Raw genomic sequence first — 24,868 nt, 5'->3', positions numbered from 1 at the left:
AAAATATATAGCAGGATGCTATTAATCAAAACAAAAACTATACAGCAATATTAATATCAGAAAAATATTTTTGGGCAAAAAGCATTATTACCATTAGTTTATGATAAAAGGATCAATTCCTCAGGGAGATATAAACAATTCTGAACTTTTATTCATCTAGCCATATAGCCTCGTTATTCAATATAAAATATAACAAAATTATAAATATAAATAAATCCACAAAAACTAGGAAATTTTAAGATATTTTTCTTAGAAATTATAGATCTATCTGATGAAAATTAGGAGAAATGTAAAAGATTTGAAGAGCTTGATTAACAAATTTGATATATTGGTCATATATACAATCCCAAACCAATAATGTTAATAAATACTGCTTATCAGACCAAATAATTGATATTATACAAATGAATTTCTCTGACCACAATATGATAAACATGCAAACATTTGGGAGAGGGGGAAAGAAACATCAAACTCACATGTTTAAAAACTAAGAATCATATACATCAATGATTGATAAAGTAAGGTGGTATGTATTTCTCTGTCATCTCTCTGTCTATCTAGGGATGTATGTATGTGTGTGTGTATGTATGTACATATCTATCATCTGTCATCTATCTATCTATCATCTATATCTATCATCTATCCTCAATACTTGTAGGGTAGAGTTGAAAGAGACAAATTGAAATGAATTTAAAGAGAAATGTATAATTCTAAACAGGAATGATCAAGAATTAACTAGAACAGTTACTTCTTAGATTTCTGTGGCTTGGTCATGTGGCAGCCCCTCTGCCCTACCTTACCATGGACCTCTCCCTTTGCTTTTCATGTAGGTAAAAATACTACAGTGAAAGAGGCCAATGAGATGACATTCTGTTGGAAGTTTCCATTATTTTATCAAAGTCTCTGAAATGCATCATAGACTCAGAACATAAATGCAGCACCAATGTTCTCATAAATGAACGTGCACTTCTGCAACCATTCAGAATAATGTATTCCTATCCTAATGCAAGTTTCAAGTGTTATCTCTTGCTTTCCAGTGCTAAGTGCTAATTTCTCATCAATTCAGAGATCGGGTAGCTAGTGGTTCCAAAAACTACATTCAAAATGAAGAGTAGCCTTATAAGTTGGTGACTCCATTTTTCTTCTTATTTAAACCTCTTGTCACTCAGCATTAAATAGGAAAATTCAAATCAAGTTTCTTTTTCCAAGAAAGCAATTTTTCGATCTTTATAAGCAGTAGTTTTGTTTATATTTAATTTACCATAGCTGTTAAAAATATGTATCTTTTGGCTTGATAATTGATAAATGGGTGGGAAACATTAAAATATATTAAGGTCAGGGACTTCCCTGGTGGTCCAGTGGTAAAGTATCTGCCTTCTAGTGCAGGGGATGAGGGTTCGATCCCCGGTCAGAGACCTAAGATCTCACATGCCTCCGAGCAACTAAGCCTGTGCGCCACATCTATTGAGCTTGCATGCCTCAATTAGAGAGCCACGTGCTATAAACTACAGAGTCCACACGCTCTAGAGCCCACGTGCCACAATGAGAGAGAGAAAACCTGCACGCCACAACCAGAAAGAAGCCTGCATGTCACAACTAGAGAGAAGCCTGCGCTCCATAATGAAGATCCCGCATACCACAACTAAGACTTGACACAGCCAAAAATAAATAAATTTTAAAAAATATTTAAAAAAATACATTCAGGTCAACTTTATACATAAAAAAGAAACTACGTGGGGTTTGGAGCCATGGAAGCAGTTGAAGCAGGACAAAGACTGAAGTTTACAAACTATGAGGATCCTAAACAGGAAGGGGTCCACCAAGGCACAGCCTGGGACTGGGACTGAGGCCACTAGAGGGGCTACTGCAGGCTGAACTGAGCCTCAGGCCTTCTCTTGAGAGTGCAGTATCCTTCCCTTATACGACGCTGAAAGGAGAACATAAAAACAATCAGTTTTGTAATTCTGTGACCCTGGTGAAATCATGGGGTGTGGTGATCTTGAGATTTCCAGCACAGGGTTGTATTTGTGAGTCCTGGGCTCCATCCTCTGTATTCCTGCCTCTCAAGATGATGAAGCATTTCTGACAGTCAGGGGCACCCTCAACACAGGATGCTCAGCCAATACCCCTTATCTTGCCCAGGTTGCTTCCCTGAAGTTGCTAAGCCAATTCCTACCTTGGCCATCTTATGAGAAGATAACTGATAGCAATTAGGTTTCAGCACAACTGCTTCCTTATAAATCATATTTTTTGCTTCCCACTTAGACTACAATTTCCCTTGTCCATAGGAATACACTTCATGCCATCACTCTGGTCAGAAACCTCCGTGGATTCCAATCTCAGATTAAAAACCAAAGACTTAAGATGATCCTGAAGGCTCTAAGGCACCTCTCTTGAGCCCCTCGCCCATCTCATCTCACAGCATTTCCGCTTCTCCCGGGGATCTGCACATCTGCCTCTTTAACCTCCTTTAAGGCCCCCACCTACACTTAGCATTACCTCCCACCAACACTTCTTACCCCTCTTCCCTGCTTTAGTCTTCTACTTAGCATGGGGCCTATTTTACTTATTTATTTGTCACTTCCAGTGGAAAGGAAGCCTGTTCTACGAGGGCTGAGTTTTTGTCTGTTTTATTCACTGCTGAATCCTTGGGGCCTGGGTCTGAGCCTGGCAGAGAGCAGACACTCACCAAGCATTCAGCAATGGGAAGAATGAACGACAAAATCTGTTTACTTCTCCAGCTTCTCTTTACCCGCATTTCATCCTCTTCCTGTGAGAACAGACTCCTTGTTGCCCACTCATCACCTCATGCTCTTCTTCCCAGCCGTCAAACATCAATCCGCACATTTACTAACAACCAGAGACAGCATTACTGAGCACCTGCTCTGTGCCAGGGACCCTGTGCGATGAGTTCTTACATGCTTTTGCGGTAGATATTACTAGAATTTAAAACACATTAGGAAGCTGACTCACAGAGGTGGAATGAGCTTTCCTAAAGTCCCACAGCTTACAAATGGTGAGGCTGGGACTTGAACCCAGGTCTCTGACTCTGGAGTCAGCATATTTAACCCTCTGGGTGAGCCGGTCTCACAGCAGGAGGCTGTGGTACCCTCTCTGGCAGTTTGGGGCTCCAGGTTTTCCTCACCTCTTTATCCTGGACTCGTACTCTATCTTCTGCTTGGTCATTTCCTGTTTCAGGCTGGACACTAAACTGTGCAGTGCGCTGTGGCTGCTGGTGTTGCCAACGAAGGTCTCACTGTTGTCGCTGCTGCTGGTGGCACGACTACTTCGACCGCCCACACTCCTCCGCTCACTTTTGTTTTCGTAGTCCCCGGGGTGAGAAACGTCGTCCTGCGGGGGCCCATCCAAAACGGTGTCCTCGAAGCTCCCCCCGTAAAAGTCTTGCTCCGGGCAGGTGGTGGTGGAGGAGCGGCAGGAGTTGGAGTTCTCAGGGAGGGAGATTTCACAGGAGGACGTGGACCAGGTGGCACTGTCGACGCTCTGCTTGTCGTCAAGGCTCATCACGGAGAACTGTTGGTGGACGTTGTCGTAGGTGGAGAGCCTGTTGTGCTGGCCCGACTCTCCTGCTTGCTCCTTCTGCTTGTTCTCCCTCAGGGTCACGTACCCGTTGGGCAGCCAGCTCATGCTGCGACCATTCCCCGGGTTCCCCAGGGTATCGGTGTTCACAACGCCCATCCGCACCGTTCCGTTCTGTACACTCTGGGTGCCCATTTTGGTACCAGACCCCTTCAGGGAAGAGGTCCTTCTGGCCTGTAAGCTCCCATTGGGAGTGGTCTGGGCTTTCTCAAGTCCTTCTGCATTACTGCTGCTGAAGGACCCATTGGTGACTATCCCACTGCCCTTACTGAAGGCGGGATTCTTTTTGACCATGAGCGGGGGGCTCCTGGAGACATCCAGCTTGTGAACGCTGTTCCTCGGGCTGTTGGTTTTGCTGCCTGATAGAGCTGTGGGGGACCCAGTATCCATGCTGCTTCTCTGGGGAGACTCGGACTTGTCCCAAGAGCACCGCCTTCCAGGACTGCCCTTGGTATTATTGTTCTCCTTGTTCTGTAGCTGACCCGTCGTGGCGTTCTTCTGAACATCGTTGTTGTTGTTGCTCACTCCAACCTGGGGCTTGCTTTGCAGCTCTGCATCTTTGGGGAAGAGGCGATCGTGTTTGCTAATCATCATTGACATCAACTGTTGGACCACCACTGTGCCTGGAATGGCATGGAAAACAAAGTAGGATGAGTGAAAGAGTTTTGATTTATTTCCTATTTTGAATGTGACTCAATGAGCCACTTTCAGGTGAACATTCAGGTCATGTTCTTAACGATGACAATAGCAATAGCTGCTAAAATTTCTTGAGCATTTAACACGAACTATACCAAGCACTTTACTTTTGTTAGTTAGGTTGAATTTTTTTTAAAAAAATCTATGAATAGGTACTGTTATTTATTATTACTGTCTTAGGAAGGTTAAGTAACTTGATCAACATCTCAAAGCCATTAAGGAGAAAATGCAGGGCTTGAACCCAGAATTAACTAGTTTCAAAGACCAGGGTCTTGATCATCACACAACATTTCTTGCAAGTTTCACATTTAATTATGAAAAATCTTTATTTGAAGAAGTCACTGTGATCTCTCATCTGACAACTGCCTCAAACCATCAAGTCATTTTAGTGGCATCTCGAAGTGGAACCCCGTATGATCTCTAGTGGATATATGGTCTGTCTTTACAATATAGCAAGACAATGAATTTCCATGCAAATTTTGCTCAGTATTTGAAAGCTTCAGAGCATTTTAAGTGACATTAGGCAAATGGTGTAATAAAGACCTACAAGAATCCTCTCCTCCATAAAAGCAGTTGACAAAAATGTTCTGAATCAAATTGGAAATTAAATAAATTTGGAAATTAAATAAAGGCTTGTGGTAATATGGAGAGTGTGGATCTCAAGATGGCGGCGAAGTAGAGAGACGTGGAGTGCATCCCTCTCCACAGTTGCATTGGGAATGCACGGAAGGACGCAGTCATTCCCACAGAGAACTAGCTGAACACCAGCAGACGGCCTCGGACACCAGAAAGGGCAGCGGGGAGCCCGACATAGCCGGTAGGGAGGCATCTACGAGGGCTCAAAGAGGGTGAAGCGGCGGAGCTGTGGCAGACGGGAGGGAGTGAGAAACATACGGAGGGTCCGCAGCGCAGCTCAGCGTTCCCGGACCGAGACATCCATCCGCGGCTGAACGGAGGGTCCAGGAGCGGGAGCGTGGGAACTGGAGAGCTGGTTCAGGGGGAGAAACATTGTTGCCGGTAGGGTCACGGACCGAGAGCACAGGAGGGAAGAGGTCCGTGGAGAGCAGTGCCTGTCCCTGAGAGCTGCCCGGCCATGATGGCGGCTGGAGGCTGCAGGCTCCCGGGCGCGGGGGAGGAGCCGCGCGCATAGCCTCTCCCTCTCTTTCGGCACCTCTGCAACAGGCAGTGGAGAGACGCCCTGGGGGCCACCTAAGGCACTCAGGGATAACAAGCACCCTCAGGCACTCGGGCGGGGCTAGATTAAAACTCCTTGCAATGCCAGCAGCAGGGAGGCTGCCGAGAGGAAAAAAAAAAAAAAACAGCATCAAAAAGAAAAAACCCCGAGAGAGGCCCAACTCTAAGACTTTCTGTGTACGCCTGAGCCACCAGCGCCCTCTGCAACAGGCACCTCCAAGCCTGACTGAAATAACAGTGCGCCACTGCTCACTCACTCCCAGGAGAAGGAGCCACTATTGTACCCTCTCCCTCCCCACACACCGAGGCTTACAGACGAACAATAAAGGAACCTCTGCTGGTCACAGAATTACGCAAAAAAAAAACCCAAGGCAAGGAGAAGGACACTTACAGCTGAGACGCTAAGGAAACAGAAATAGTAGTATCAATACCTATTGAACTGGTCCATTCTGGGATCAGTTCTGGATTTTTTTTTTTTTCTTTCTCTCTCTCTCTTTTTTTTTTTTTTTTTTTTGATTTATTAAATACGATCTTAGCCCTAAGGGATCTACAAGTTTTATAACATAATTTTTTAAGGATATTTTTTATTCTTTTTTTTTTTTTTTTTTTTTTTTTGCCTTTTTATATACTTCTATATCTAGCTAAGTTTTTGGTAGTACGGACAAAATATCTTTCATACTTTCCTTTCATCCCTTTCTTTTATACACTTCTATTCCTTTCTTTTTCTTTGCATATTTCCAACCACATTACGCTCTTCTGTTCCCCTTTCTTCCAGCCATTTTAAGTGTATTTTATCTTAACATACTTATAAGCAACACTATCGGTCTGCTCAGACTCCTTGCTCTATTCTCCAGATGATGCACTGCCTTGGTATTAATATTAGGCTTTTGTCTGTATCTTAGTTCTTAGTACAGTTGTCTAATTACATTCTGAGAATCTCCATTCTCTCTGGTGGTACTCCAGCTCATTTCTATATTTGATCCTAGCTTACAAAATCTCCCTGGATTGATGTTTGTATGTGTAAGGTGTTATTTGTTGTTTGTTTGCTTTTGCTTTTGTCTCTGATTTGTTCTGTTTCAGTTGTCAATTTCTGCTGGGTTTCTCTTTGAATATCTGATAGCACACTGGGGTTCTGTCAGATCTTTCTAGAGCCTTATGTCCTAACGGATTCAATAATTGTGTGTCTTATACATGTATGTGTTTCCTAGACTGAATATTCATTTAATCCAATACTTGGACATTAGTCTGAGGCTTGGACAGTCTTCTATAAACACCTCTATCACCAGGACAAGCAACCCCAAAAGCTTGGACAACCATGAGGAAACAAAGAAACACCATGCAGGCAAAGGAGCAGGAAAAAAACCCACAAGACCAAATAAATGAGGAGGAAATAGGAAAAATGCCTGAAAAAGAATTTAGAGTAATGATAGTAAAAATGATACAAAATCTCGATAACAAATTAGAGAAAGTACAAGAAACAGTTCATAAGAACTCAGAAAAACAAACAGCAATGGATAACAAAATAACTGAAATTAAAAATACTCTAGATGCTATAACCAGCAGAATGACTGAGGCAGAAGAACGAATAAGTGAGTTGGAAGATAGAATGGGAGAAATAAACGCCACAGAGCAGGAAAAAGAAAAAAAATAAAAAGACTAGAAGACAGCCTCAGAGACCTCAGTGATAACATGAAGCGTACCAACATTCGAATTATAGGCATCCCAGAAGAAGAAGAAAACAAGAAAGGGTCTGAGAAAATATTTGAAGAGGTTCTAGTGGAAAACTTCCCCAACATGGGAAAGGAAATAATTAACCAAGTCCAAGAAGCACAGAGAGTCCCATACAGAATAAACCCAAGGAGAAATACACCAAGACACATATTAATCAAACTAACGACAATTAAACACAAAGAAAAAATATTAAAAGCAGCAAGAGAAAAGCAACAAACAACATATAAGGGAAAACCCATCAGGATAACAGCTGACCTTTCTACAGAAACTCTGCAGGCCAGAAGGGAATGGCAGGATATACTGAAAGTCCTGAAAGAGAGAAACCTACAGCCAAGAATACTCTACCCAGCAAGAATCTCATTCAGATTTGAGGGAGAAATCAAAAGCTTTCCAGACAAGCAAAAGTTAAGAGAATTCAGCACCACCAAACCAGCCTTACAACAAGTGCTAAAGGACCTTCTCTAAGTAGGAAACACAAGAAAAGGAAAACACCTACAAATACACACCCAAAACAATTAAGAAAATGGTCATTGGAACACACATGTCAATAATCACTTTAAATGTCAATGGATTAAATGCTCCAACCAAAAGACACAGACTGGCTGAATGGATACAAAAACAAGACCCTTCTATCTGCTGCCTACAAGAAACCCACTTCAGACCAAGGGATACATATAGACTGAAAGTGAAGGGATGGAAAAAGATATTCCATGCAAATGGAAGTCAAAAGAAAGCTGGAGTAGCAATACTCATATCAGACAAATTAGACTTGAAAGTAAAGGCTATTAAAAGAGACAAGGAAGGGCACTACATAATGATCAAGGGATCCATCCAAGAAGAACATATCACAATGGTAAATATCTATGCCCCCAATATAGGAGCACCTCAATACATAAGGCAAATGCTAACAGCTATAAAAGGGGACATCGACAGTAACACAATTATAGTGGGAGACTTGAACACCCCACTTACATCAATGGACAGATCATCCAAACAGAAAATAAATAAAGACACACAAGCTTTAAATGACACATTAGACCATCTCGACTTAATTGATATTTATAGGACATTCCATCCAAAAACGACAGACTACACTTTCTTCTCAAGTGCACATGGAACATTTTCCAGGATAGATCACATCTTGGGTCACAAATCAAACCTCAGCAAATTCAAGAAAATTGAAATCATATCAAGCATCTTCTCAGACCACAGCGCCATGAGACTAGATATCAATTACAGGAAAAAAACTGCAAAAAATACAAACACATGGAGGCTAAACAATTCACTCTTAAACAACCAAGGAATCACTACAGAAATCAAAGAGGAAATCAAAAAATATCTAGAAACAAATGACAACGAAAACACAACAACCCAAAACCTATGGGACGCAGCAAAAGCAGTTCTAAGAAGGAAGTTTATAGCAATACAGTCCTACCTTAAGAAACAAGAAAATGATCGAATAAATAACCTAACCTTACACCTAAAACAACTAGAGAAAGAAGAACAAAGAAACCCCAAAGTGAGCAGAAGGAAAGAAATCATAAAGATCAGAGCAGAAATAAATGAAAAAGAAAGGAAAGAAACCATAAGAAAAATAAATAAAACTAAAAGCTGGTTCTTTGAGAAGATTAACAAAATTGATAAACCATTAGCCAGACTCATCAAGAAAAAAAGGGAGAAGATGCAAATCAACAGACTTAGAAATGAAAAAGGAGAAGTCACAACGGACACCTCAGAAATACAAAAGATCATGAGAGACTACTACAAGCAACTATATGCCAATCAATTGGATAACCTGGAAGAAATGGATACATTCTTAGAAAAATACAATCTTCCAAGACTGAACCAGGAAGAAATAGAAACCATGAACAGACCAATCACAAGTACAGAAATTGAGGCAGTGATTAAAAATCTCCCAACACACAAAAGCCCAGGACCAGATGGATTCACAGGCGAATTCTATCAAACATTTCGAGAAGAGTTAACACCTATCCTTCTCAAACTCTTCCAAAATATTGCAGAAGGCGGAGCACTCCCAAACTCATTCTACGAGGCTACCATCACCCTGATACCAAAACCAGGCAAAGATGTCACAAAAAAAGAAAACTACAGACCAATATCACTGATGAATATAGATGCAAAAATCCTCAACAAAATACTAGCTAACAGACTGCAACAGCACATTAAAAAAATCATACACCACGATCAAGTGGGGTTTATCCCTGGGATGCAAGGATTCTTCAATATACGCAAATCAATCAACGTGATACATCATATCAACAAATTGAAGGATAAAAACCATATGATCATTTCAATAGATGCAGAAAAAGCTTTTGACAAAGTTCAACATCTATTTATGATAAAAGCTCTCCAGAAAATGGGCATAGAAGGAAATTACCTCAACATCATAAAAGCCATATATGACAAACCAAAAGCCAACATTGTTCTCAATGGAGAAAAACTGGAAGAATTCCCTCTAAGAACAGGAACAAGACAAGGGTGTCCACTCTCACCACTGTTATTCAACATAGTTTTGGAAGTGTTAGCCACAGCAATCAGAGAAGAAAAAGAAATTAAAGGAATCCAAATTGGAAAAGAAGAAGTAAAATTGTCACTCTTTGCAGATGACATGATATTATATATAGAAAACCCTAAAGACTCTACCAGAAAACTGCTAGCACTCATTGATGAGTTTAGTAAAGTAGCAGGATACAAAATTAATGCACAGAAATCTCTTGCATTCCTATACACTAACAACGGAAGAGCAGAAAGAGAAATTAAGGAAACTCTCCCATTCACCATTGCAACCAAAAGAATAAAATACCTAGGAATAAACCTGCCTAAGGAGGCAAAAGATCTGTATGCAGAAAACTTTAAGACATTGATGAAAGAAATCAAAGATGACACAAACAGATGGAGGGACATACCATGTTCCTGGATTGGAAGAATCAACATCGTGGAAATGACTGTCCTACCCAAAGCAATTTACAGATTTAATGCAATCCCGATCAAATTACCAATGGCATTTTTCACAGAACTAGAGCAAGAAATCTTACGATTTGTATGGAAACGCAAAAGACCCCGAATAGCCAAAGCAATCTTGAGAAGGAAAAATGGAGTTGGTGGAATCAGGCTTCCTGACTTCAAACTATACTACAAGGCCATAGTGATCAAGACAGTATGGTACTGGCACAAAAATAGAAAGGAAGATCAATGGAATAGAATAGAGAACTCAGAAGTAAGCCCAAACACATATGGGCACCTTATCTTTGACAAAGGAGGCACGAGTATACAATGGAAAAAAGACAGCCTCTTCAATAAGTGGTGCTGGGAAAATTGGACAGCAACATGGAAAAGAATGAAATTAGAACACTTCCTAACACCATACACAAAAATCAACTCCAAATGGATTAAAGACCTACATGTAAGGCCAGACACTATAAAACTCCTAGAGGAAAACATAGGCAGAACACTCTTTGACATACATCAAAGCAACATCCTTTTTGACCCACCTCCTAGAATCATGGAAATAAAATCAAGAATAAACGAATGGGACCTCATGAAACTTAAAAGCTTTTGCACAGCAAAAGAAACCATAAACAAGACTAAAAGGCAACCCTCAGAATGGGAAAAAATAATTGCCTATGAAACAACGGACAAAGGATTAACCTCCAAAATATACAAGCAGCTCGTGAAGCTTAATACCAAAAAAGCAAATAACCCAATCCACAAATGGGCAGAAGACCTAAATAGACATTTCTCCAAAGAAGACATACAGATGGCCAACAAACACATGAAAAGATGCTCAACATCACTCATCATCAGAGAAATGCAAGTCAAAGCCACAATGAGGTATCACCTCACACCAATCAGAATGGCCATCATCACAAAGTCTGGAAACAACAAATGTTGGAGAGGGTGTGGAGAAAAGGGAACTCTCCTGCACTGTTGGTGGGACTGTAAGTTGGTACAGCCACTATGGAAAACAATTTGGAGGTTCCTTAAAAAACTACAAATAGAACTACCATATGATCCAGTAATCCCACTCCTGGGCATATACCCAAAGAAAACCATAATCCCAAAAGAAACTTGTACCATCATGTTTATTGCAGCACTCTTTACAATAGCCAGGACATGGAAGCAACCTAAATGCCCATCAACAAATGAATGGATACAGAAGATGTGGCATATATGTACAATGGAATATTACTCAGCTATAAAAAGGGATGAGATGGAGCTATATGTAATGAGGTGGATAGAACTACAATCTGTCATACAGAGTGAAGTAAGTCAGAAAGAGAAGGACAAATATTGTATGCTAACTCACATATACGGAATCTAAAAATGGTACTGATGAACTCAGTGACAAGAACAAGGAAGCAGATACAGAGAATGGACTGGAGAACTCGAGCACAGTTCTATTTGAAAAAACAGAAGCCAGTGTTATGTATGGCAGAAAAATTTGTGAAACTGCCACCCATAGTAACTCAGAAGATGGAAAAAGCACCTCAGAACTTGTAGATTTGGCCAAGGAGATTCCAGAAAGGAATATTGAAAGTGACAGTTGTCTTCTTCCAACTGTGTGTAAGGCCCACTGATTTTAAACAATATCTTCAGCTTTACTATAAGAAATAAATAAACCAAAAAGTTAAAAAAAAAAATATGGAGAGTGTTTATTAAAAAAAAAATCATTGAATCTTGGTAAAGAACAGCAAGCACTGTGGTGTTCTAACTCATCCTATTCCCATACTTCTCTCTGCAATACCCTTGAAAACCAACAGCCCACAAATGCAGTGGGTACCAGCCGTCTGGCAGCCACTGGAATGGGGAAAGCAGGGTTGGAATTCCTTCAAAGTCCCATTCCCAAAGAATGGTCATTGTTTGACTTGCTTGGTGGTTCCCTGGAAGACCCCACTCAAGAGGCTTGTCTTCATTTTATCTGAACAAGAATTTAACCAGAGCGAGCAACATTTTTCTCAGGAGCGTTTGTCAAAGACAATTAGGGGCTCTTGCATTTGAAATCATGTCTGCCTGAAGCAAGTGGATAAGAGTTGAAGACAAACAATAGGCTAAACAAAAGCTTAAAAGAAAACTCTGAGGAAAGAGATTCCCATAGGTGGTGTTGACAAGCTCTGCTGTACTCCTGAGATCGTGAAAGGGAACTTGCATGCTTTGGGTTCTGTGCATGCCTAGGGCTCTGTGTCTGCTCGGAGCTGAGACGTCTCCAGGCGCCCACTTCTGACTGATCTTGAGGCGCTGCACGAGAAGGGTCTGAACACTAAAGCACAGCTGTAAACTGCCTGGTGGAGCGTTGAAGATTTGCCCTACCCCGCACACAGAGCCCCTTGGTAAAGAATGGGAGATTTATTGGTTGTAGTCTTTTAATCTTTGTTCGATTCTTAGCTGACAACTAAGTAGGCCAAGCAAAGACTTCAGTGGTCACACTTGGCAAGTAATATAGACTTTAGAGAATTAGTTCAGAAAAGTCACTTAAAAACCCAAACAACAACAAACAGCAAAAACAACAAAGGGAGGGTGAGAATCTGATATCCAGAGTTCCCATATTATTATATTATTTTAAAAAGTCCAGTCTTCAAAAAAAATAATGTGACATGCAAAAAATAAACAAAGCATAGCCCATATACAGAGGAAAAGACAGACTCTGAGGAAACCCAGACACCATACTCAATGGACAAAGACTTTAAATTTATTTTAAATGCTTTCTAATAAACAAAGGAACCAAAGGAAAGTGAGAACAATGTCTCACTCAATATGAATAAAGAGCTTGATAGTACAGAAGAGAATCAAATAGATAATCTAGAGTTGAAAGCTGCAATAATTGAAATTAAAAAAAAAATCAGTATAGGGGATCAAAAGCAGACCTGAGAAGGCAGAAGAAAGAATTAGCATACCTGATTGTGGTTACCCAGTCTGAGGAACAGAAAGGAAAAGGAATGAAGACAAATGAGCAGAGCCTCAGAGACCTGTGGGACACCATCAAGCATACCAGCACAGGCGTAACGGTATCCCAGAAGGAGAGCAGAATGAGAAATGGGTAGAAAGAATATTTGAAGAAATAATTGCTGGAATTTGATGAAATTTGATGAAAAACATGAAGCTATACACACAAGAAGCTCATCAAACTCCAAGCCAGGTAAATGCAAAAGGATCCACACCTAAACCCATCATAGTCAAAGTGTCTTAAACCAAAGACAAAGAGAGAGTCCTGAGTACAGCAAGAGAAAACCAACTCATGTATAAGGGATTCTCAATAAGAGTAACAGCTGATGTTTCATCATTTCTCATTGCCAGAAGGCAATGGGATGAAATTTTCAAAATATTGGCAAAAAGACAGACAAGCAAGAATTCTATTATCCAGCAAACCTACGCTTCAAAAATGAGGGACAAATAGGACATTCCTAGTTAAACAAAAGCAGAGAATTTACCACTAGCAAACCTGATATTTCTACAAGAAATATCAACTCTTCAGGGCATTTTAAACAAAGAGAAGACCTTCATTTTAAACAAAGAAAGAAAATAATTCTCTTACACAAGTGAAAATGCTAAGGTTCTCATTGATCCTCATATTTCTACTATTCGCTGTAAAGTATGATTAGAAATCAATACTTACATGTTTCAGACAGTAAAAATAACTCAGACAATAGTGGATAGAAAGGTTAATCTATCATAAAAAGCAGTAATAAACTTTTCAAAAATCAGTGGATTGATCAGGTTTTATGGCATATTAGCTGAAATCTCAAAATATATTTTCACATATTCCTCACTGACTTACAAGCTGGGCTTCTACTCTCTGAAAGCTACTCACGCTGTTTCAGTAGAAATCTGCATAGCTGAAAGCACTTGTCATCATTTTCTTCACCAAATTTATTTAAGTATTTTAAATAATGTTATATTCACTAACCAAAATTTGTTTCCCTGTATTTATTTATCAGAGACTACTCTTAGAAGCTTTTATCAACATGATAAAAGAAACACAGTTCACACCACATTAATATAGTTCATGCCAAATCAAAGATGATTAATGCTTCTGAATCAGAATTTGCATTTCGACAATATCCCCAGGTGATTTCTCTGTGTGTTAGACTTTGAAAAACTGTGTTAGGTGGAAATGTTTCACTTATATCTTCTAAATTTTCTCAGAAGGCTGTGAGATAAGACTTAACACTTTTCAGATGAGAAAATTAAGCTTCAGAGAGGTTACGGTTTTGCCCAAGGCCACACAGGTGATAAGTGACCAGGGTGAAATGTGATACTTCATCTTCTCACTCCAAATCATGTACTTGTCCTACTATATTTCAGCTGTTGGATTTAAAACTGTAGCCATAATAAGTAAACTTAGTGTTGTTCTAACAAGAAACTAAATAAAATACAACTATCTATTGAATCATCAATTATGATGGAGTTGTGGGAAGTAAAAAGACTGAATGAAATTACTGGTATTACATATCTATCTTTTCTCTTTTAGTACCTTCTGAACTTGTCATCCTATTTTCAATTCATATAGCAGTGAATCTGAAGAAAAGATTTTAGCATCTTTAAAATGACTGTCAACACTGACACCATCATGCACTGTTTGAAGACAACCGTTTCACTGTTTGCCCATATGACAGACATGCTTTCAAATGTTAGCAGCCTCTGTTATATATGGCTCTGTCTAGTACTTTGGGAAAATGAAGCTTTTCCCCATCACCGGAATGTTAACATTTGAAACATCGCTGCTTTTTATCATAGTTGTGAACTGTGTGGGGCATTTAATTAATTGAAGAGAGATATCTCCAAGGTCTCCATGGTGAGTCTGTGAAGAGCCATGCCAATGTACAACCGCCATGATTATAGAGTGAGGGTCGAGGCCCTAGAGATTTAGAAATATCTTTCCTTTACCTTAGAAGGCTTTGCATCTAGTTTCCAGAATAGTAAGTGGCAATCGTTTCTTGTAAAGGGACTTTCTTTCAATTTCTATAGCCATTTAGGACAGACTAGCCTGGTAGCAATGATGATTTGTGTGTCATTATATGTACTTTTTTTTCCCTTTTTATTCCCTCCTCTCTGTGAATGCTAATAAAAAAGATGAAGCCCAAATAATGAGGTCAGAGTGGTTATAATCACCAGTCCATTATGAAGAGTCCAAGCAGATTTGGGAGTCCCACTGCACTACATGTTCCAACAATTTCCCAGGCTCATGTAATTTTATACAGGTTGAATTTAAATACCATATTATGGGCACTTTTCTTCATAAGAACTGGACAAGAATTCAATTTTCCTTTGAAGGCACCTAGGCACTTTAAAATACATATATATATGGCAGCATTCTATGAAATGTAGATTCAGTTTGTATTTTTTGCAATATATTACCTTGCACACGTACAAGATATCTGTGACGTATATGATAAATTTAGACAAATGACAGTCCTGGAATCATTAGTCATAACATAGATAATTCTTTGTGCCCCTTTGTAGCCAATCCTCTGCCCATGGCAACCACTGATCTGCTTTCCATCTCTATAGTTTTTTCTTTTCCAGAATTTTACATAAACGCAATTATACAGTATGAAATCTTTTGTGTCTAGGCATTGTTCACTTAGCATAATGCTTTTGTCATTTATCCATATTGTTGTCCATGTATCAGTAATTCATTCTTTTTATTGCTGAATGGTATTCCATTTCATGGATGTATCAAAATTTATCTATTCAACAATTGAAGGACAATTGGTCAGTCTTCAGATTGGAGCTATTATGAATAGAGTTGACATAAACGTTGACTATAAGTCTTGGGTGAACATATGTTTTCTTTTTGAGCATATTGTTCTGTTGGGTCTTATGGTTAGCAAATAATTAAATTTATAAGAATCTGCCTAACTCTTGCAAAATGGCTCTAACATTTTGTATTTCTACCAGCCAAACTTAGTATTTTCAGTCTTATTTTTACACTTTGTAGGGAGTGTACTTTGTGTAGTGGTAGCTCATTATTAGTAGTTTAAATTTGCATTTATTTAATGACTAAAGATGTTGAGCATTTTTATATGTATTTGCTATTTGTTTATCTTCTTTGATAAAATTTCTAATTCAGATCTTTCACTCATTTTCATTGTGTTCATTGTCTTATTATATTGTATGAGTTCTATATATATTCTTAAAACAAGGTACTTAATCAGATATTTGCTTTGCAAATCAATACCAGGCGTGTCTGGGTCTTTCTAGCTGTTAATTTTTCTCCTCGTTATGGTTCATATTTTTCTGATTATTTGCATGTTTGGTAGTTTTGAACAGAATGGAAGATATTGTAAGCTTTATACAATTTTTAAAGCTTTATTTAAGTTGGAAAAAATATCTTTAAATTGTGTTGGACTTTGTTCTGGCATACAGTTAGGTGTCTGAAGTTAAGTTGGATTTTTTTTACACTTATAGGCTTTATTTTGATCCATGTCCTTTTGAATTGCATAGTTTCTAATGAGAAATCTTTAGAGCAGTTTTAGGTTTTTAACAGTTTTAGGTTCCACTGATGAACCAATACTGACACATTATTATTGTTATTATTATTACAATATTATTATCATTAACTAAAGTCCACAGTTATATGAGAAATCATTCTCTGTGAGATCTGGGTTTTGACAAATGCATAATATGATGTATCCACCATTACAGTATCATATAGAATAATGTTTCATGGCCCTAAAAATCCTTTGTGCTCCAACTATTTCTCTTTCTTTTCTTCCCCAAACCTCTACTGAATAATTAGAATTTCTTTTAAAAACTTTGTAGAGACTGGCCCATAACTTTTTTTTTTTTGCCTTTTTTTTTTAATTAATTTATTATTTTTTGGGGGTACACCAAGTTCAATCATCTGTTTTTATACACATATCCCCATATTCCCTGCCTTCCTTGACTCCCCCCTCCTTGAGTTGGCCCATAACTTTTATCATTATCACCAAGGTAATACCTTTTGGAGGGCTCTACACAATGCCTCAGTGCCAGGATTTTCTACTCTGGTTGTGGGGAACACAATTATTTCAAGCTTGGTGCGAGGCCCAGGAGTGGCTCAGGCTACTGATTTCTGGTACTTTCCCCCAGAAAGTAGCATAGAGTGCTCTCATGCAAGCATAAAACAATTCTTAGGGAAAGACTTGAGCGATACCCTCTGCAGTTCTCTGAATAATCTCTACGTCTAGTTCTCTCTCTTCTGCTGCTTACTTGAGTTTTCCACCCTCTAATCTTACTCTTTCAGCTCAGCAAGACCTGCACATCAATGGTACCACTGATGGCCACAGGTAGGAAACGTACTCAAGCAGTGAGGCCTGCTAGAAATAATTAGAAGTAACAGTTCACTGTGGAAAAGAATTTGAGGCATTTTGTAATATAGAAAACAAGAATTTCTTCATGTTAAAACCCAAGGTAAATAAACAGCAATATCTTACAGAGGCCCATATTTTCTGCCTCTTGGAATTGGTCAAATAAAACCAGAATGAATAAAAATATATTAACTTAAAATAGTAAATATTTGAATTTTCAGAAAATTGCATTGGACTTAAAAAGTGAATTAGATTTTTTCCAGTTCTTGTGTGATATGTTATAGATGACTTATGAAAATTCCATTTATTCTTTTTTTTTCTTATTAGCTGATCTTTATTTTTTTTAAGAACTTTTATTGGGATAACATACAATAAACTGCATATATATAGAGCATACAATTTAGTATCCCAATCTCCCAGTTCATTCCCCCCCAACCCTCCGCACTTTCCTCACTTGGTGTCCACATGTTTGTTCTCTATATCTGTGTCTCTATTTCTGCCTTGCAAACCGGTTGATTTGTACCATTTGAAAGTTCCATTTATTCTTATAAAACTACTGAGGAATCATTTGGTAAGTTATGTTTAATAAACCCCCCCCCAAAAAAAATGTCTGACTCCCAAAGAGAAGATTCTGTATTTGAGGAACTTGAGTCCATAAATGGAGTTACCATGGATTCACTTATTTCCTTAGTTTCCTCACAGGAGAATAGGTTCAGGACAACCAACAGACAGTTCTTTTGATGACGATGTAACATAGTAATTTACTTACCCTCCATAATGGTCAAAGGATCTTCCACTTTGGGGCGCAGGATATTAGGGCCAAAGACAGTGGCCAAGTTCTGCACACTCATTTTGTTAATTCCCGAATAGGACTGTACTTCATCCAAGAACCTGTTGGATGCAAGAGTATGAACAAAACACAATGGGATCAAACTTGTCAGTGGAAGAAATGGGTTGTTGGGAAATTTATAAAGTGGAGTATGCTCACAGATGATTATAGACACAAAATTATTTAGAAATTCAAACATCTCTCTGTCAAATGTGCAGAATGTATATTACAAATTATTAAGGATCAAACTCATAAGGGATCATATCAAATATCTGCTCTGGCCTGGCTTGGCTTGGTTCCCCATCAGTCACAGGAACAAGTATGTTTGGATAATGTTAATGTGAACTTGAGATTCAAGACAACGAATTTCTTTCCAATCGCTAAATAAAATATTAAATTTATACACACATTTAATTCAAGAGCTATAAATAAGATCATCTGGCACAATCTCTTATTTCAGGGAGGAGGAATCAACTCTCTTTGTGGAGTAATTTGTGAGCTTCAAATTTATAATCTATTAGAAAATGAGATCAAACATGGTTTAAAATAAAGCCTCAGTTCTACTGATATGAAAAGTTGTGAGCACAAATTCTTTTAACTTGTTATGTGCTAAAGAATAAGAGGCATGAAATAGCCCTTTCCCCGAATAATTTTAATAGCAGAGATTGTTTTTGTAATTTTTCAGCTTTTCTTCATTCCCCATCCCCTCTTCATTTCTACAAGAACTTCTATTATTTCATGGCTTACTAACTGTACTAATGAGACAAAGAAGAACCAAAGGAATTTTTTTTAACTTATTTTATGTGTTACTTAAAATAATATACTTTATTACAAGTCAGTCATTGTGCTAACTTATTAAACTCTCAAAGCATCTCTGTGAGGTAAACAGTATTATCTCCATTTTACAGATGAGACACTTGAGGCACCAGAGGGGTTAAGAATCTTCTCCAAGGGCACAGAGTTAATAAGTGGCAGAGCTGAGATTTGCATCCAGGTTATCTGACTCTAGAGTTTGGACTTTTGACGACTACACCATGACTTTTTTTTTTAAATTAATTTATTATTTTTTTGGCTGGTACACCAAGTTCAATCATCTGTTTTTATACACATATCCCCATATTCCCTCCCTCCCTCAACTCCCCCCCCCACCCTCCCTCGAGTCCCCCCCACCCTCCCCGTCACCATGACTTTTTAAAAAGGTGCCTATTGGGAATTCCCTGATGGTCCAGTGGTTAGGATTCCATGCTTTCACTGCCAGTAAGATCCCACAGGCCATGTGGCATGGCCATGAATAAAGATAAAAAAATCAAAAAGTGCCTATTCCCACACGTTCACTACTGCTATACAGCCTAAACTACAGCAAAACCAAAGGGCGAAAAGTCAAACTACTACTTCTTATTTGAAATAGCTGAAATTAAAAGTCTGCTTAAATGTGTTAAGAGAAGTTAAGATTTTCTATTATGGAGATAAAGACTTGCAATACTGTTCTCAGAAAAGCCTTTTTCCCTTTTACTTAAGAGACTGTCACCCTTTTCTCATCCACGATAATAGCCTGAATTAGTTCAAAATCTTGGGATGGAACACTTCTATGTTAATAAGTCTATCTTATCAGTGAAGCTATTTCTTGCTTTTTCAAATTCTGAAACCTATGGTCTCGTTTGTTTCCTGAATGTAACTATTTCCAGAAAAAGTATGGCAGGAGGTTCTGGAATTCCCACTCAATTACTGTTGACAATGAACTCCACAGTGCCTGGTGTTAGTCTTAAACTCCATAGTTCCCAGTCAGCTGAACATTTATCTAATCATGACACACAAAAAAACACATGTAAGTGATGAACTGTACTGAATTAAAAATTTGAATTTTATTTAGAAATGGACTTGGAAGCTATCATGTAAGATACTTTACAGTGACTTGTAGTGCCAATCATTAATTTCTTTAAATTTAATGTTTCATGTAAATCAACTATACTCCAATAAATTAAAAAAAATAAATTTAATATGTTTCGATTGTACATACTTGAGTTCTTAAATAGGGGCATAGACATGGTACATAACATCCCTGGCCTTAAACATGGTCATTGAGAGAGAGCTTTACGAGTGAGGCACAGTTATTGTTCTAGCAGAACTGAGTTACAATATTTTTTTCAATGAGTCTTGAGAGAAATGGAAAAAATTAATATATATTAACATTCACTATATGTATAAATGTTTATGTATATAAATTTTTAAAAAATATTTTAATTTTTAAAACAACTACCCTTTTATCTATTAGGATCCTTAGCCTCAAAGAGGATAAGAAAATTGCATAAAGACACATAAGTAGTTAGTAGTAGAATCTGGACTCCTGGGCAGATCTTTCTCATGCCAAGATACATGCTCCTTCTGTTAAGTAATGGTACATGGTACACGTATAAACAATTTGGATGGAAGTTCAAAGCAACGTATCTTTAATATGTAGAGGCCAGAGAGACTTCAGAAACAGCAAATCACAAAATCAAGCAATTTTAGTGCTCAGAGAAACCTTTGAAATCACCTTGTCAAACCTCTTAATTTATAGAGGCCAACACTGGAGCTCAGAGCAGTTAAGTGATTTTTATTTATTGTCAAAAGTAAATTAGTGTCAGGCTAAATATAGTCTTTTAAAATTCAGTTTTGTCTTTAGGACAATTCTTACCTGCAAATATACTTGAGAAGGTTGTAATTGACCACTGGCAAACTCTTCACCTGCTTTGCTAACTCTTTAATGCCCTGAATGTAAAGGAGAGAATAAATGTTATTTAAGAGTTGACCTTGGAATTAAAGCACATGGAAACTGGGCATATGATTTTTTGTTTGTTTGCTTGTTTTTGTTTTGTTTTGTTTTTGCTTTTAGTTACTTAGTTTCACATATTACCAGTGAAGGATCCTGTCTTGAAAATTGTCCCTATCATAGAGAACACTTCAGAAATATTTTCAAAAGATGTGAAAGCATTTCAGATAGCTCTGTAAGTACTATTTGTGGAGAAACATATTTAAGTGAAGCCCTTTTAACATTTTTAACGTTTGTTCTCAACTGACTGAAAAGGGAAGATAGCCTTATTTATAATATTGCTGTTTGGTGGAAAAAAAGTAGCCTTAATGTAATAAAAGTCCTTCCAATTTTTAGCCTTTAGGAGGCAAAGTGACAAGGAGTGCTGATTTCATTTATTCAGTTGTACTTTTCTTTTTGATGAGACAGAGGATTAAAAATGGGACCTACATTGTGTGGGTAAACGCTAAATGTGTGTGAAGTCAGTACTTAGAATAGTGGAAAACAATCCAAGCATGGGGCAAAGAAAAACTTACAGATTAAAGACTAAGAACACTGAAATAAATGCGTCAACTTACAGCTTCCTCTTCCTTGCTGAGCAGTTTGGCACAAGACAGAAAATCTTCATACTTGGCATAAGGAATAACTGGTTCTGGGAGTTCTCGGAGATACAGTTTAAGAAGTGATGCCACCGTGTGTACATCTGTGTTGCTGTGGAGATAGAAGTGTAAAGATTTTCTATGGAGTGAACTTTATACTATTTGATAAATTTTTTCATCAAATATACATCTAAGAATCAGACTTCTACATGAGTTGGCAATTGAATTAGTCGATCCAGCTTTCAATGCTTAGATGTGCTACCACAGGTGGGAAAGAGAGGGACCCAAAGGGACACTTGGAATCCTCAGTGTGGTTTGAAAATATTCAAAAATGCAAGCATTTTTCTTTTGTCTGTATTTGATGTTAAGCAAAAGTGTTACTTTTATAAAACAATGAGAATATATATTCCAGATTTTAAATAAAATATCAATATATTACAACGTACCAGAAAACACCCAATCTATATATGTGTATACATGTGTATTCAAAGTCAAAATTAATTACTTATGGACTCTCACTTCATTTCTTATTCTTTAGAAGACACTGATGATTGGTTATTGACACCTGGAGTTTAACATGACATTTTGACTTTTTAAGAAAAACTCATTTTGAAGATGGTTGATCTCAGAATGATTGCTTGTCTAATATTCTAAGATAGTTGGGAATCCTTAGAGTCTTCTAGAAAGAGAGGGGAAGTGCTACAAAAATAAACACTGAAAACTTAACGTGTCCTTTGTGTAAGGTGAAAATTTACTTGTATTCTCTGCTGAATACCAGAGTGACCGGATAATTTACTGAAATATTAATTTATATTTTGTTCTCTGCATCACCCTGTTAATCCATGAAGATGGCTGACAGTAAAGACAGGAGGAGGCAGTTTGGTTTTTTTTTGTTTTGCTTTGTTTTGGGGGTGAGGAATAAGGGCGTGGGAAGGAGAGTGGTGGTCAGGGAGTGAAAGGTCAATTGGTTCCCAAGAAGGGGGAAGAGTGGCGGTGAGCAAGGTCAGGGATTTTGTAAGTAGTGGGAACAAACACTCCACTCTCAGACTCTGCTACAGGAAGTGACAAGTCGCTGAGGGGTATTCCTTCAGGAGCTGGGATACAGGCACTGGGATTTCCTGCCTCAGTGACGCTTCACTTGCCCCAAGGCTGACACAGAAGCAGAGCTGACTTCACAAATCTATGTGGGCTGGGACAAATGGCATGTCAGTTCTCAATTCTGGACTCTTAGGTTGATTTCCTCAACTATTTCCGGCACATCCACTCTGTAATGGGCATTATATAAAATACAGTGGCTAGGTCCCTAAGGGGTTAAAAAAAGGACTATTCTAGCCTGCTCATAATTTGTAATCTAGTGGGGGCAGGAGCTAGAATGTAGGTAATAACACCAGTATGTAATTACAGTGTGGCGAGTGGTAACAAGGAAACGTCCTGGGTACCATCTAATAACAAGAAAGGACTAATCCAGGGGTTGGAGGGCTTCTCTGCGAAAATGATGCTTAGGCTGAGATCTGAGCGAGCGTAAGAATGAACGAAGTGAGAGTGAAGTATAAAAGGAGTCATTCTGATTAAAGCAAGGCACGTAAACAGAGCCCAAGTGGGAGGGAGCATCCTATCCTTGAGGAGCTGACAAAAGGCTAAGCAAGAACAGAGCGCAGAGGATGAAGTCTGAGCAGAAGGGAGCATCCTCACGGACCATAGCACTTCATCTACCTTGGAATTACAGCAAGGGCTGAGGTCTTCCATTTTAACATCAGAGTCAGTCAGAGCTGGTATATTGTTAACCATTCTGCAGATGCTAAAGCGATGGAGGTGGTCTGATAGGGCTTGTCTTTAATCAATTTCATTCTTTTCATGATAGCAGAAACGATTTTTTTTCTCTGAAATTTCTGAACTGATAGACAATATAGAAGCCATCTTAAAGGCTAGTAAAGAAAATAAAAATCATGTCTCTGGGACATCTTGAAAACTGTTCAAACTCATTAATTTCTAAAAATACTTTCCTAAAAAAATGATACATAAAACAGTCTCAATGGTAAAGCAGAAAAAAAAAAAAAAAAAACTCCAGTTTTTTTCTTTTCTGGCAAATTGCTGTATTTCATGCAATCCAAAGCCCTTGTGTGTTTCTCCTGGTATGTAGTAAAGCACCTGAGCCTTGAAGGCACAGTCATCAGCAGTAACAAAACCACAACCTTGGGCAGGATATGCAGTGTAATCAAATATTACAATAAACAATTTCCATCTTTTGATTCCACTGTATCCAATCCACTCTAATCCAACCCAATCCATGACTGGGTTGTTGGGTTGTGCTGCCTTCAAAGTCAATGACCATTCTGTTAAATGGCTTTCTGTAGAAAGACACAGAAAAGAATACAAAAATAAAATATAAAATAAGTATAATTTCAACATATGGTGTGTGTTATGTATAATTTGTATGACTATATAAATAGAGTGTACAAAAATATTTATGAATTAAGTGCAATAAATTAATGAAACAATAATGATAAACAATACATATTTAACAAGAAATCTGTCTTGACTATTCATTACATTGCCTGTCCCCAAGCACACTGTTTTTAAGGTAACTTGCCTGTTACTTCCTGTGTTATTTTGCTCCTAATGAAGCTGAGCTGTAGTACTGAGGTCGTTTGAACACTAGATGGCACGATTGCAAAGTTAGACTAATTGTGATGGTGTGAAAATTGCGACAGATGAAAGGCTGCAGAATCATTCTTCATCCACCAGCAATTTTCTTAGCACCAAAGCTGCAGTAATGCTCCAAGAATAGAAATATTTGAGCTATGAATCAAGGTAAGAGATGTGGACTGGGATGATTATTTCCCCTAAAGTGATATGTTACATTAGTTTCTAGCATTATAAATATATACCCATACACTGCTGGTTATATAAAAATGGTACGGAAAAAAACCCCGAATACATTTTCTTTTTTATTTCAATTAACAAAGGTTATTAAATTTTTTGCTTAAAGGCTACAACTTAAAAATTTATGACTTTTTGAGGGGCTTTACTAAACTTCAGTTATTTAGTACAAATAGGGACTTTTCCATTTTCCCAGCATTCTCATCTTTGGCTTTGTCCGTTCCCACTGGATGGGAGAAATCAATTG

At 38.2% G+C, this 24,868-nt stretch overlaps 1 protein-coding gene across 5 annotated transcripts in view; it reads right to left on the bottom strand.

The window, feature by feature from the left end:
- ARHGAP24 (Rho GTPase activating protein 24) overlaps positions 1-24,868 on the bottom strand; it is a 476,239-nt gene that overhangs the window by 2,808 nt on the left and 448,563 nt on the right. For all 5 annotated transcript variants that reach the window (XM_057728038.1, XM_057728041.1, XM_057728040.1 and 2 more), the window contains 4 exons: positions 21,721-21,853; positions 21,029-21,102; positions 18,295-18,416; positions 3,146-4,220 (listed from right to left, as the gene is read on the bottom strand). In XM_057728038.1, the coding sequence (XP_057584021.1) occupies positions 3,146-4,220; positions 18,295-18,416; positions 21,029-21,102; positions 21,721-21,853 (1,404 nt within the window). The remainder of the gene's footprint in view (positions 1-3,145; positions 4,221-18,294; positions 18,417-21,028; positions 21,103-21,720; positions 21,854-24,868) is intronic.

This window comes from Hippopotamus amphibius, chromosome 3 (assembly GCF_030028045.1).
Source record: "Hippopotamus amphibius kiboko isolate mHipAmp2 chromosome 3, mHipAmp2.hap2, whole genome shotgun sequence".
NCBI classification, from domain to species: domain Eukaryota; kingdom Metazoa; phylum Chordata; class Mammalia; order Artiodactyla; family Hippopotamidae; genus Hippopotamus; species Hippopotamus amphibius.
The sequence above is the reverse complement of the archived record's forward strand: the minus strand, read 5'-3'. Positions and strand labels throughout refer to the sequence as shown.